General features: G+C 40.7%; 1 protein-coding gene across 4 annotated transcripts in view; it reads right to left on the bottom strand.

Moving 5' to 3' along the window:
* Nucleotides 1-6,805, bottom strand: part of SESN3 (sestrin 3) — an 88,389-nt gene extending 81,584 nt beyond the window's left edge. For 3 of the 4 annotated variants that reach the window (XM_075851498.1, XM_075851496.1, XM_075851497.1), the window contains exon 1: nt 6,558-6,805. In XM_075851498.1, coding sequence (XP_075707613.1) covers nt 6,558-6,620 — 63 coding nt within the window. In that variant the 5' untranslated portion in view covers nt 6,621-6,805. Of the gene's footprint in view, nt 1-1,132; nt 1,191-6,557 lie in introns of those variants that run through there. The other variant, XM_075851499.1, reaches the window with a different exon arrangement.
* Between the last annotated feature and the right edge of the window lie 9,009 nt (nt 6,806-15,814).

The raw sequence follows: 15,814 nt of genomic DNA on the forward strand, positions 1-15,814 counted from the left end.
CCGCCTGAAAGAACGATTAAAATATTTTTATTATCAATTTGTTAAAAATGGCTCAACCAGCCACTACTTCCAAGAAAACAGGCATAAGCAAGTGCTAGACGAAAAGGGAAGTGTCCAGGGTAATGGTATGTTTCAAAACACCCAGGACTAACTCTCCCTATTTATGATATATTGATTCGCTACACTCTTGCCAAAAATGTCAATGTATCAAGATCCTACGCGTTTCAGCATTGTCACTACCTATGTTTATCAATCCCTGATGAGGTATTGCTTTAGTGACAATGCTGAAACGCGTAGGATCTTGATACATTGACATTTTTGGCAAGAGTGTAGCGAATCAATATATCATAAATAGGGAGAGTTAGTCCTGGGTGTTTTGAAACATACCATTACCCTGGACACTTCCCTTTTCGTCTAGCACTTGCTTATGCCTGTTTTCTTGGAAGTAGTGGCTGGTTGAGCCATTTTTAACAAATTGATAATAAAAATATTCTATAGTAGAAGTATTTTGCTTTTCACGCCCATGGCTGAACGGGCCAGAGATAAAACAAAATGGGCCGCAAATGGGCTCAGCAGTCGTTACTTTTCTTCCTCCGCCCCTACCAGCAACTCACGCAAAAGCGCATTACTCAGCAGGGGGCGACACTGCGCGTAGGAGAAAGCTCCTCCCAGGGTCTGTGCTTCATCCTGGGGGGAACTAGACCAATTAAGGTAAAAACTATTTACATTTAATCTAATAATACAAGACCGAGGACGACCATTTAGGCGTTATAAATCAATACACGGTAACGATCATTTTAATTCCTGGTCTATCAATTTTCACCAAGGTTTTGCGCATCTTTACTGGGCAATCATCGTTAGGAAAGTTTAGAATCACTATAATCTATGATTTGTCTGTCGACGGGCCTAAAGCCATAATAGAGCACATGCTTATAAAGTAATTATGTAGGGGTGTAATCTGCTACTCTGTGATCCATCAACCGCTACAAATAAACGCGCGCAGACAGTACGAGAAACATCTGCTGGCGAGAGGTTTAGAAAGAAAAACAGAAGGATAAGTCAGAGACTCCCGGGCATGGTTATATATCAGACCGTGGTAAACAATGAGTGCATTATCAGTAACCCGGCTGACCTCAAGTGCTGGACTCAAGGGTCTGTGCAGGATCTCAACAGGCACACCATCTTTCAAAAGACGCCTAAGACCATCTTGACTTCCTGCTGATTGCATGAAAATGTAATAGAAGGTGGCTTCAATCCTTTAAGGGGTTGTCCAGGAATAGAAAAACATGGTTTCGTCCAAAAACAGCACCACTCCTATCCGCAGGTTGTGTGTGGTATTGCAGCTTAACCCAATTCAGATCAATTGAGCGGAGCTGCAATACCAGACACAAGACTTGGACAGCTGCGTATTTGGAAGAGTGCAGCCACGTTTTTCCAATCTTGGACAACTCCTTTAAGCTGCCCATATGCTTTACATGTCAGCAACTCAGCTAAGCAGATATCCCCCCCCCCCCCCATATACACGCATGCCGATCCTCCTTCCCCGAGTTGGAACGCCACCATACACGACACAGTGAACTGGTCCCGCCGAAATTGCCGGGTTCGTCCGACCTTTAACGAATTTGTAGGAGCGCCTTTACAATGAGTTCTTCCATCAGCATACCCACTAATCATCCATGAAAACATTATGGCGGATGACAATCTTCTCAACCTCTAGAGTATTAAAAGCAAACTCTAGAGAAACCTGGAGTTACTGGGCAACAGGCTGAGCCACCAGAGGTGACCACATTGGATGTCCATGATCTTGTGAAGACCAACATGGTGGCCTGTGATACTCCAGCAGGGCTGCTTTCACACCAAAAAAATGTCCGCTCTTCAGTCAAATTCATTCTTGAGGGAGATTTATCTAAACTGGTGCAAAGGAAAAGTGGAGCATTTACCCATAGCAACCAATCAGTATGCTGCTTTCATTTTCCAAAGGGCCTCTGAAAAATGAAAGGTGGACCAGGATTGGTTGCCATGGACAACTACTCCACTTTTCCTCTGCCTTAGTTTGGATAAGGCCCCATGCACACGACCGTAAAAACGCCCGTAGTTATGGACACATGGACTTCTATTGGCCACGGGTACCTTCCCGTTTGCATACGGGAAGGTGCCCGGGCCGATGAAAAATATAGAACATGTCCTATTTCAGGCCGTAATTACGGCACAGGCAGGCCCATAGAAGTCTATGGGGCTCCCGTAATTACAGGAGCGTTGCTAGGTGACGTCAGGGGATTTCAATTTTTGAATAAATAGAAGCAGAGAAAATGGCATCTAAGCGATCATGTGACCTTTCCAGCTCCCTTTTTTAACGGGTTCGTAAATACGGGTGGAATACGGATGAAAAACGTGTGACCAAGGACCCATATTTAGAGCAGGGAAAAAATACGGTCGTGTGCACGGGGCCTAAATTGCCTACACCAAGGGCGAATGTCTGGACTAGTGGGGACTATGGCCTTAACTGCCCGGTTACACGTACTGACCGGACCGAAACAAACATCAGCTCTGAAGCCAACTTATTACAAAGGAAGCAATAGTGATTTAGTAAAAAAAATCCACACAGCCATGTTCCTAAGTGGTTATTTGGCGGGAGTTGTCTGATGGTAACCATATATGTTAGGCTATGTGCACATCATGTTTTTGGCCTACGCTTATCATATACATCGGGAAAAGCTCCCAACATATACATCAAATGTAGGCTGTAACGGACGGCATCCGTCACCATAGAGTTTTATGGTGTACATTAAATGTATACGATATGAACTTGTTCATGACATATATGCTAAACGGATACCATTACAACCTATGGCTGTCTATTTAACGCGTACGTCACCCATAGACTATAACAGTATCCGTTTAGCGTATACGTCATGAAAAGCGATAGCTCGTGACGTGAAACGTACACCTGTAACTTATGCCATAAAATAAGTCACCTGTAGGATCCCGTGTTGAAAAAAAAACGCACAGCCCGTGGTATACATTTTTCAACAGCATCCCCCAGGATGGAAAAGCGTAGTCTATATCCTACAAAATAAGGTATGCCGACGTTCAACAGATGGACGGAGGCCATAAGGACAATCTTTCGGCCCTTGTCGAGCTAAAATAGCCCTAAGGAAACGTTAGCGTGTATGCCGGGAGCTTTCCCAACGTACACGCTAAACCAGTTAATGGTCTTCCAATGTCTATGCTACAATGGGTGGCTTAGTGGTCACCAATGGGGCCATATACCCCCCCCCCCCCCTCGGAGTTTGCAGGTCTCCCCATGGTCATGTGGGCTTCCTCTGGATTGTCAGGTTTCCTTTCACACATCAAAAATAAGCCTAAATAAATTGGCTGCTCATGAACCCGGCCCTAGAGACTGTCCAAGCTGGAGACCGGGAAATCAGATTACGAGCGCTACCGGGGACAGACGCCGATGCCAAGTGCTTTCTCCGCACAGCTCCTCTCAATGTGTTGGTAATAAAAACATATAACGGGTTATAATGAATTCATTTAATTATAAAAAAAATATATCATTTCGATAACAGCTAGATCAGGCTTGAAAAAAACCCACGTATGTGACGTCTGTCAATATAGGGGACGATTCAGGCTAAAATGTTAAATCAACAACGTGTAAATTTTCATGGTGACTAATGAGACATCAGAAATTAATGAAGGTAATTAGGATGTGTCTGAGCAAGTACCACAGATGTAAACAAATCCGAATCCTGCGCCCGCGTGTGCAGGAATGTTCTGCCGCTGAGGGCCTAGTGTGTATGAGGCTCCCCGGCCCCTCGTAGGGTTAATAGACGGCACTCGAGGAGGGGGGTTGTTTGCGTAAACTTTATGCACTTAACCACAAGGGTGAAAAACGACCTTTTTTTGCTGTGCAGTCACTAAAAGAAGCATACAAAACCAATACACCCAAAACATTAAATCTGCTTGCTGTCAGTGAACGGGTGATTTCTTAAATCCACACAGACCTAATACATCTCACAGCTGACAATTTGCTACAAAATGAGTCTATCCAGTCCCCTGTGAACTAAACAGCCTGGACTCCAGATGGGTTACACTTCAACTGCACTGATACATTGTTGCAAACTACAGCACAGGAGATTTGTATTAGCTGACAGATAATAAACTAGGTTTGTATACAAATTGTACAAAACTCTCAGCCGTGAGAAGTATTCGGAATTTACAGGTTTTAGCCTCTGGATGTAAACAAGAGCAGTGCCATTCACTGGCAGCAAGCCGGGAACTTGAAAACGGTGAGGGACTGAAACACTGAAAGGAACTGAAAGTATGCTAGTCGAAAAAACGTTTCATCATACAATGATCAAGCGTTACAAAAAAAGTGGACAAACCCTTTAAGTATTTAAAGGGGAAGTCCACCTGTGTGTTTAGACATGTCATCGGCTCTCAGAACAAAAGGTTGTCACAACAATGTATGAAAATGTAATGAACTTGCAAGCTCCGTAGAATTCAATGGGGCAACGCACTTCTTGAACGCACTGGTGTCGGTGAGGAACCAGCTCCAAGACCCCCAGCCTTATGTCAGAAAATACTAAAACTGTCCTCGAATTGCCCGTTTCTTGTATCTGGTGAAGTTGGGTGACAACCAATATGGCAGTCACCAACTTCAGGGGTTGTGACCGACTTTTCCTGGAGTCCTGAAGGACAAATCTAATTATTCCGGTCATATACCCCCCGTCCTTATACCCCAGCACATTTAGGCCGAGTTATTGGAAAAGTCAGGTGTCAAAACTCCTACGTGATGAGGTTTTTTTTTTGCATTTTTTTATTTTAGCATATGTAGAAGGTAAGCAAAGTATATAAGGAAAAATGCTGACACTACATATAAAACATAATCCGATTAGGTACTAACAACGGGAATGCAAACCACAAGTGACAAGAATGTGTCAGGCACTTAGACGAGCAGGATAATGGACGGACGCAGATGAATGGGATGGTGCCCGGGTATTTTACCTGGCACCTGCACCTTCCTTATGCCCGAAATGAGCCAGTGACATAAAAAAACAACAAGCTTCAACCTCACACTAACAATCCGCTAATCAAAGAAACAACAACAACCCCCACAGCAATCACACTACAGATGTAGCAGAGCTGAATGTGTCATTTAACCCTTCCTTCTGTGCACTGCGACAACTGTAGTACCCCACAAGATGAGATGTACCAAACAACTAACTCAGCTCTGCTACATCTCACACAGCGGATTAAAGCGTGACCATTGCATATCTGAAACAAACCACAGTAATAAACACAGAGCTCTGGCTTAGATACATGCAAAAAGAAAATCATACGAACTGGAATGGCTGAGGAAACCGGTTCAAATCACATTGGTGACCTTGGGCAAGCCAATGAAAACTAGATTGCAAGCTCCGAAGCATCCGCGACATAACCATATGTAATACAAGTACCAAACAGTATAAAAATAAAATTGTGATTTAAAGGGGCGCAACCAAAATACAGAACATAACAGTATAATACATCTCTGTGCCCCCCAACATACTAACCTCTGCCCAAAACCCCTTCTCCGTTATTTTATTTCTGGGAAAAATACAAAACATACTCCCCGTATAATGTAAATATAATAATGTATGGCGCAATCAAAGAAAATTAACCCCATCTATGCTGGAGTTATGGGTCTATCTGGTCCAAAGCGAGACCGGGGCATATCTATTCATTGCCCACAAGGTGCCAACCAGGCATCGACATGGGCAATTGATACGGATTTGTTTGGTTTATTGGTGGTGGATATAGGAGGGGGGGGGGTAGTTTGGAAGAGGGAAGATGTTTTTTTACATAGCAACAGGATGGCGTTACACAGAAACAACATATAATATACCGCAGCTATAGAGCGGACCATAGACGCACGGATAAATAGCGGTTACGGCGATCATCGTGGCGTCTATGGCAATTCTTTTCGACCAATCAATCTTTTGTATATCTTTTTGTCACCATCGTAGAGTTAAATGATAACCCTCGAAAAAATTTCCATGTGGGGATTCTGCCGTCAGTCAATCGCCATTACTAACGGTTACAGTCGGGTCGGGATTTTTCAGAATTAAGGAAAAATATTGGCGCACTCGTCTTGCGTCTTTGGACGGTGTTTGCAATCAGCCAATCATTTCAATATTTTTCCCAAATGTTCGACCCTAGACATTTTGCTACAGTCAATTTATCAATGAAACGCGATCCGATCGTTGCGAAAATGATCGCACCTGAACATTTGCATTGTCCCAAATGGGAAATTCTCAACCAATAGTTGTTAAGCGGCGACAAAAATTTGCATACGATAGTCTTGGTATCAATTATTGGTTGTATCGGTGAATTATTAGCCCGATCCTGCATCAGAAATGTCAAGTAGACAATGTTGGACTACAATTCCCAGCATGCCCTTGCAGGAATATGCCAGGACATGTAGTGCAGCTATAGCTGGGCAGGCAGAAGTTGTTTAGGACAGTTAAACGGAGGTTCTGCTGCTTTGCAAGACTTTCAGGGTGTTGGGCGCTCACCTTCCTCAGCACTTTGTGGCAGTTGCTGCAGATCACATAGTCGGTGCTCTCTGTGCTGTTCATGTTGTCACCTCCCCGTCCGGTGCTCCAGCTCTGGCTCGGGCTCGGGGAGAAAGAGAGAAGCCGGCAAGCTGTGCACTGCGGGCCGACCCGAGAGCACAGACCGGGCACAGGAGGAGGAGCAGACTGAGTGACAGAGACTGGAGGGGACGGACCGACCTGCCCCTGGCCACGCCCACAAAGCCGCCAAACTTAAAGCCTATGGTATGACCACGCCCTTTACACGCCTTATTCGGAAATAACCACGCCTGCACAGCGGAGGACTTTTCACGTTGGAGATAACCGCGCCCATTTTTAAGAGATAACCCCGCCCACGTAGATGTTCAAGCTCAGGTTCTGTCATTCTGACACAAAACAACCCTCTCGTCTTCACGTTCTGTTCAGCCAATCACAGGTGAGCCGCTACTTGCGTCACGCCCCTTGGTAACTGCTCGAGGTGGCCAATCAGAGGACGAGAAAAGAGAACGGCGGCTTGACCAATAAGAAAAACTCGAAAACAGGCATGGCCACGCCCACCGGAGCTTTTAAGCTTTACTTTCAGGACAAAGAGAACAGTGATTAAAAGGGGCGCAGTGCTGGAGGGGAGGAGGAGGGGAGTGCAGCTAATGGGGAGGTGTTCAGAATAACATCAGTGACTGAAAAGTTTTAGTAAACAAGAGTGAATTGGGATTAATGACAGCTGAAACGGTGGGGAAGAAAATATCCCTTTAAATAAAAAAAAATTAAAAATATCCACAATCCAGTCATTATTTATAATCCTCACATTTGTCAAAATAATATTTTGACAATACGGAATACGAACAGGATGATTAGGTTTACTAGAGATTGATTTTTAGAAGGACTGGCTATTTAAAGGGGTTTTCCACTCCTTAAAAAAATTAAATAATTGAATAAAGGTTAAAATAACAAAAAATGTTGTATTAACCTTTTAGATCGCCCGCCGCTCCCATGGCAATGGCCAATAGCCAATGACTGCCAGCCGCATGTGAGGACGGCACGTGATCGTTGTGACCAGTGATTGAAAACTATTCTTAGCCTTTTTTTATGCATTTTTTTATATATACTTTATTTTTTAGCCTTGGTTGTCAGACATGTCCCAAGTTTATTGGTAAATCCTGCAGTTGCATGCTTCACCTATAGGAGGTGCTGTGTCAATAAGATGCCTCGATTCTAATACACAAGAAATGCAAGCCATGATATTACCTGTATACATCAGCGCTGATAATACCTCATATGGGAGATACCATGTAGATCATTTGCGGTGTGACATCTGTACGGGTTGCTTCACTCACCCTTGTTGAATGGTTCACCACAGTGGGCAAGACACCTGACGCTTGTGAACACTTGAAATCTTAAAATGTTTGTTGTTTTGTTTGTAAAAATATTGTTTTTGTATGTCCTTTTTTTTAAAATATTGGATATGTGTAATTTGGTGAAATGACAATGCTGGAGATGATGCTTTATGTAATAAATGATCTTGATACTTGGTACTTTACTTACTTCCTTTTGTATCCAGGGTGTTTTGAATGTACATATATGTATATTGATTTTGCAATCTTTGTTTTTTGCTTTTGTGATCTCTTATCTTTGTAAAAACTCAAGAAGTCTGTTTATTTTTGTATAATTTTGAAAACCTTTCAATAAAAAATGTGTCTCAAAGAAATCTTAAAATGTATTCAATAGCAGTTTAATTTGTATGGAGCTGTTATTTGAGTACTGTATGGTGGTATTATTTGAGTACTGTATGGTGGTATTATTTGAGTACTGTATGGTGGTATTATTTGAGCACTGTATGGTGGTATTATATGAGCACTGTATGGTGGTATTATTTTAGCACTGTATGTTAGTATTATTTGAGCACTGTATGGTGGTATTATTTGAGCACCCCATGCTGGTATTATCTGAGCACTGTATGTTAGTATTATTTGAGCTCTGTATGCTGGTATTATTTGAGCACTGTATGGTGGTATTATATGAGCACTGTATGGTGATATATGAGCACTGTATGGTGGTATTATTTGAGTACTGTATGGTGGTATTATTTTAGCACTGTATGTTAGTATTATATGAGCACTGTATGGTGGTATTATTTGAGTACTGTATGGTGGTATTATTTGAGTACTGTATGGTGGTATTATTTGAGTACTGTATGGTGGTATTATTTTAGCACTGTATGTTAGTATTATATGAGCACTGTATGGTGGTATTATTTGAGTACTGTATGGTGGTATTATTTGAGTACTGTATGGTGGTATTATTTTAGCACTGTATGTTAGTATTATATGAGTACTGTATGGTGGTATTATTTGAGTACTGTATGGTGGTATTATTTGAGTACTGTATGGTGGTATTATTTGAGCACTGTATGGTGGTATTATATGAGCACTGTATGGTGATATATGAGCACTATGGTGGTATTATTTGAGCTCTGTATGGTGGTATTATTTGAGCTCTGTATGGTGGTATTATTTGAGCACCCCATGCTGGTATTATCTGAGCACTGTATGTTAGTATTATTTGAGCTCTGTATGCTGGTATTATTTGAGCACTGTATGGTGGTATTATATGAGCACTGTATGGTGATATATGAGCACTGTATGGTGGTATTATTTGAGTACTGTATGGTGGTATTATTTTAGCACTGTATGTTAGTATTATATGAGCACTGTATGGTGGTATTATTTGAGTACTGTATGGTGGTATTATTTGAGTACTGTATGGTGGTATTATTTGAGTACTGTATGGTGGTATTATTTGAGTACTGTATGGTGGTATTATTTGAGTACTGTATGGTGGTATTATTTTAGCACTGTATGTTAGTATTATATGAGTACTGTATGGTGGTATTATTTGAGTACTGTATGGTGGTATTATTTGAGTACTGTATGGTGGTATTATTTGAGTACTGTATGGTGGTATTATTTGAGCACTGTATGGTGGTATTATATGAGCACTGTATGGTGATATATGAGCACTATGGTGGTATTATTTGAGCTCTGTATGGTGGTATTATTTGAGCTCTGTATGGTGGTATTATTTGAGCACTGTATGGTGGTATTATATGAGCACTGTATGGTGATATATGAGTACTGTATGGTGGTATTATTTGAGTACTGTATGGTGGTATTATTTGAGTACTGTATGGTGGTATTATTTGAGTACTGTATGGTGGTATTATTTGAGTACTGTATGGTAGTATTATTTGAGTACTGTATGGTGGTATTATTTTAGCACTGTATGTTAGTATTATATGAGCACTGTATGGTGGTATTATTTGAGTACTGTATGGTGGTATTATTTGAGTACTGTATGGTGGTATTATTTGAGCACTGTATGGTGATATATGAGCACTGTATGGTGGTATTATTTGAGCTCTGTATGTTAGTATTATTTGAGCTCTGTATGCTGGTATTATTTGAGCACTGTATGGTGGTATTATATGAGCACTGTATGGTGATATATGAGCACTGTATGGTGGTATTATTTTAGCACTGTATGTTAGTATTATATGAGCACTGTATGGTGGTATTATTTGAGTACTGTATGGTGGTATTATTTGAGTACTGTATGGTAGTATTATTTGAGTACTGTATGGTGGTATTATTTTAGCACTGTATGTTAGTATTATATGAGCACTGTATGGTGGTATTATTTGAGTACTGTATGGTGGTATTATTTGAGCACTGTATGGTGGTATTATATGAGCACTGTATGGTGATATATGAGCACCGTATGGTGGTATTATTTGAGCTCTGTATGGTGGTATTATTTGAGCTCTGTATGGTGGTATTATTTGAGCACTGTATGGTGGTATTATATGAGCACTGTATGGTGATATATGAGTACTGTATGGTGGTATTATTTGAGTACTGTATGGTGGTATTATTTGAGTACTGTATGGTGGTATTATTTGAGTACTGTATGGTGGTATTATTTGAGTACTGTATGGTAGTTTTATTTGAGTACTGTATGGTGGTATTATTTTAGCACTGTATGTTAGTATTATATGAGCACTGTATGGTGGTATTATTTGAGTACTGTATGGTGGTATTATTTGAGCACTGTATGGTGATATATGAGCACTGTATGGTGGTATTATTTGAGCTCTGTATGTTAGTATTATTTGAGCTCTGTATGCTGGTATTATTTGAGCACTGTATGGTGGTATTATATGAGCACTGTATGGTGATATATGAGCACTGTATGGTGGTATTATTTTAGCACTGTATGTTAGTATTATATGAGCACTGTATGGTGGTATTATTTGAGTACTGTATGGTGGTATTATTTGAGTACTGTATGGTGGTATTATTTGAGCACTGTATGGTGGTATTATATGAGCACTGTATGGTGATATATGAGCACTGTATGGTGGTATTATTTGAGCTCTGTATGGTGGTATTATTTGAGCTCTGTATGGTGGTATTATTTGAGCACTGTATGGTGGTATTATATGAGCACTGTATGGTGATATATGAGCACTGTATGGTGGTATTATTTGAGCTCTGTATGGTGGTATTATTTGAGCTCTGTATGGTGGTATTATTTGAGCTCTGTATGGTGGTATTATTTGAGCTCTGTATGGTGGTATTATTTGAGTACTGTATGGTGGTATTATTTGAGTACTGTATGGTGGTATTATTTGAGTACTGTATGGTGGTATTATTTGAGCACTGTATGGTGGTATTATTTGAGCTCTGTATGGTGGTATTATTTGAGCACTGTATGGTGGTATTATATGAGCACTGTATGGTGATATATGAGCACTGTATGGTGGTATTATTTGAGTACTGTATGGTGGTATTATTTGAGTACTGTATGGTGGTATTATTTGAGTACTGTATGGTGGTATTATTTTAGCACTGTATGTTAGTATTATATGAGCACTGTATGGTGGTATTATTTGAGTACTGCATGGTGGTATTATTTGAGTACTGTATGGTGGTATTATTTTAGCACTGTATGTTAGTATTATATGAGCACTGTATGGTGGTATTATTTGAGCACTGTATGCTGGTATTATCTGAGCACTGTATGTTAGTATTATTTGAGCTCTGTATGCTGGTGGTATTATTTGAGCACTGTATGGTGGTATTATATGAGCACTGTATGGTGATATATGAGCACTGTATGGTGGTATTATTTGAGCTCTGTATGGTGGTATTATTTGAGCTCTGTATGGTGGTATTATTTGAGCACTGTATGGTGGTATTATATGAGCACTGTATGGTCATATATGAGTACTGTATGGTGGTATTATTTGAGTACTGTATGGTGGTATTATTTGAGTACTGTATGGTGGTATTATTTGAGTACTGTATGGTGGTATTATTTTAGCACTGTATGTTAGTATTATATGAGCACTGTATGGTGGTATTATTTGAGTACTGTATGGTGGTATTATTTGAGTACTGTATGGTGGTATTATTTTAGCACTGTATGTTAGTATTATATGAGTACTGTATGGTGGTATTATTTGAGCACTGTATGGTGGTATTATTTGAGCTCTGTATGGTGGTATTATTTGAGCACTGTATGGTGGTATTATATGAGCACTGTATGGTGATATATGAGCACTGTATGGTGGTATTATTTGAGTACTGTATGGTGGTATTATTTGAGTACTGTATGGTGGTATTATTTGAGTACTGTATGGTGGTATTATTTTATCACTCTATGTTAGTATTATATGAGCACTGTATGGTGGTATTATTTGAGTACTGTATGGTGGTATTATTTGAGTACTGTATGGTGGTATTATTTTAGCACTGTATGTTAGTATTATATGAGTACTGTATGGTGGTATTATTTGAGCACTGTATGGTGGTATTATTTGAGTACTGTATGGTGGTATTATTTTAGCACTGTATGTTAGTATTATATGAGCACTGTATGGTTGTATTATTTGAGCACTGTACGGTGGTATTATTTTAGCACTGTATGTTAGTATTATTTGATCACTGTATGGTATTATTTGATCACTGTATGGTATTATTTGCGCACTGTCAACCACGTATATTTTATGCAGCTGCCACTACAGAAGAGATGTGGTATTACACCTTGTCTTGTCAATATCGCCTGATCACTGATTCTTGATCCCACTGATAGAAAAGGGGGATGTTGACCCATGAAATGTAGACAGTTATAACACACACAGTTAGAACATAATAACTAAACTCTGCTGTCCTTCTACTGAGAAAATAATTCCCAAGCTGTTCTACAAAGCACTACCTACCCTCTTTAGATCCTGACTGTATTTCGGTTCACACCATTAAAAGCAACGCTCTATCAGCAAGAACAGTGTAATTACCTTCCACATAAACTAATGTATAACGACGGTGAGACAGCCATCAGGTGCCACAGGCTATAGAACAAAGCTGTTGGGTCTAGTGAACAACAACTATGACTGGATTTATTTAATGGAAATAATACACTGTGAAATACTGCAGTCATTATAAAGCCAAAAGGGCCTCATGTATAAAGACGAGTGCAGACAAAATGTGTCAGTCACAGGCTTCACTTGAAGCTCCTGGGCCCAAATGCAAAATCTGTTACAGGACCCACCTACCATGTGCTATCTGGTTCTTCTTATGTGGCAGACTAGTCTTTGGGCCCCCTCATGCACCAGGGTCCATATGTGGCAGCTGCCTCTGCACTCACTATAGTCAGTGTTGTCAATACCAAGCGATCAGGTCATTTTTCGGAAGGGCTTTTTCCGATTCTATGTAAATAAAGTTTAAACCCATTTGTGTTTATTTTTTTTAATATAAATTTGTCCAAATTTCTGCACTTCTTAATTGATTAATATTTGTTTATAACAGCCAGAGCTCCCTCTTTCTAATACAGAGCTCCAAATCCCCTGCACAGACATAGAGTTAAAAGATAACATTCTAGCTACCTGCAGTCACCACTAGAGGGCGCTTAAGAGCTTACTGCATACTGTTTATACATTGAACTCAATAATAACAAAGTATGGGGTTACCCCCTTAGTGACCACCAATACGCCTTTTCATGGCGGTCACTAAGGGGCCTTAGGCTAGGTCGCCGCCTTTTCACTGCGGCCGTGTCTAAGTCCTGCACGGGTGTCCCTTGCAGGCTGGAGCGGGTGCCCGGCTGTCTGATGACAGCTGGGCTACTGCTTCAATGGTAGCGAATTAACTTTACTTAGATCGTGGCCGTTTAACCCCTTAAATGCTGCGGTCAGTAGCGACCGCAACATTTAAAGTGTAGCTTTAAAGCACTGAGCACTGAGACCCCCACCAATCTCTAGAGCGAAGCAGCTGAAGTGCTCGTGTGAGCGCATAGCCGCTTTGTGTCTGTTCGGCTTTTTCCGGAAAGTCGATGTATCGGAGTACGGGCTCATAGACTTTCTATTGAGTCCGTACACCAATACATTTATTTCCAGAAACAGCCAAATAGACACGAAGCAGCTGAGCGCTCACACGAACACTTCAGCTGCTTCGTTCTAGCGATTGGTGGGGGTCTCAGTGCTCGGACCCCCACCAATCCAAACTTCTGACATCTCATCATGACATGTCAGAAGTTTGTCAAACGTTTAGCTACACTTTAAGTTGTTTACAGCGGGAGGGGGCTCACTCTTTCACCCATCGGCGGTCCGCAAATGCAATCGCAGGCCTCCGATGGGGTGTCATGGCAGCCCTGGCTATATGCTTGTTAGGCCGTGCTCTGGTATACTATGTATACCAGAGCATTATATAAGCGATCAGAAGATCGCATAGTGAAGTCCCCTAGTGGGACAAAAAAAGAAATAATAAATGTTAAATAAAAAATATTAATAAAGATTACAGATTAAAGTGTAAAAAAAAAATAAAAGTACACATATATGGTATCGCTGCGACCATAATGACAAAACAATAAAATGAACATGTAATTTAAACCGCAAGGTGAACACCGTAAAAAAAAACCGCAAAAAACAATGGCGAAATTGCTATTTTTTTCCATTGCCCCCAAAAAGTCATAATAAAAGTTAATGAATAAGTCCCGTTTACCCCAAAAAAGTACCAATGAAAACTACGTCTCATCCCGCAAAAAACAAGCCTACATATCATATATTAACGGAAAAATAAAAAAGTTACAGCTCTTGGAAAGCAATGATGCAAAAACACATAATTTTAGTTTAAATGGAATGTGTCGCTAGTTAAACAGTTAGTGTATACATGATTAGACATTGTTATCATTTTTTTAAATTAGATTCTAATTTATAACATTTCCATGTGCTGGTCACTAGAGGGAGCAATTCCCAAAATTGCAGCATTGGCATGTGGTAAAGCAACCACATTGCTTTATGCTGCAAATTTGGTGTAAACACACACACTCTAGTGAGCTCACAGAATCCCCCCTCCCTTATCCTGGCTAGTGCCAGGAGAAAGGAGGGGATTGAACGATCAAACCTCCTACACTGTGTGTCGCCATTTTTTGAGCGAATACACAGTGTAGTAGGCTTACATACAGTGGTAATCACACACTAAAACACGAACATACACAGACATAACTTACCTGCTCCTGCCGCCGCCGCTCCCTCCGGTCCGTACGCTCCGTCTGCTCCCTCCGCTCGTAGTGCTTGCTTCAGAACACATGTCCGGAAGCCGCGACCGGAAGTAGTCCTCTTACTGTCCGGCCGCGGCTTCCGGTCCACAAGAAAATGGCGCCGGATGTTGCTCGGCCGAAGACCTTCCATTTGGACTGTGTGGGAGCGGCGCATGCGCCGTTCCCACACAGACGGCGTACAGCATAGTGAATGGAACGGGCCCCGCATTCTCTATGGGGCTGTATGTGCCATATTCCATGACTGTATGTGTCGTTAATCGACACATACAGAGATGAAAAAAAAAATGGCAACCCCCATAGACAAGAAAAAGTTTAAAAAAAAAAAAAGTAAAACACAAACACACAAATAAATATATATTTTTTTAATAGAACACTAAAAGCAAATTTATCTAAAAAATATTTTTTTCGCAACACCCTTCCTTTAAATGACTTTTTATTGTGCAAAAGTCGTAAAACATAAAACACCTCTACATATGTGGTATCGTCGTAATCGTACTGACCCATAGAATAAAGGTAACTTGTTATTTACACCGGTGTGAATTTAAATACATAGAACAATGGCGGAATTTCCGGTTTTTTTCTGCCCCCCCCCAAAAAAAAAAGCTAATAAAAGTTAATCAAAAAAGGGT

Source organism: Rhinoderma darwinii, chromosome 2 (assembly GCF_050947455.1).
Source record: "Rhinoderma darwinii isolate aRhiDar2 chromosome 2, aRhiDar2.hap1, whole genome shotgun sequence".
NCBI lineage: Eukaryota > Metazoa > Chordata > Amphibia > Anura > Rhinodermatidae > Rhinoderma > Rhinoderma darwinii.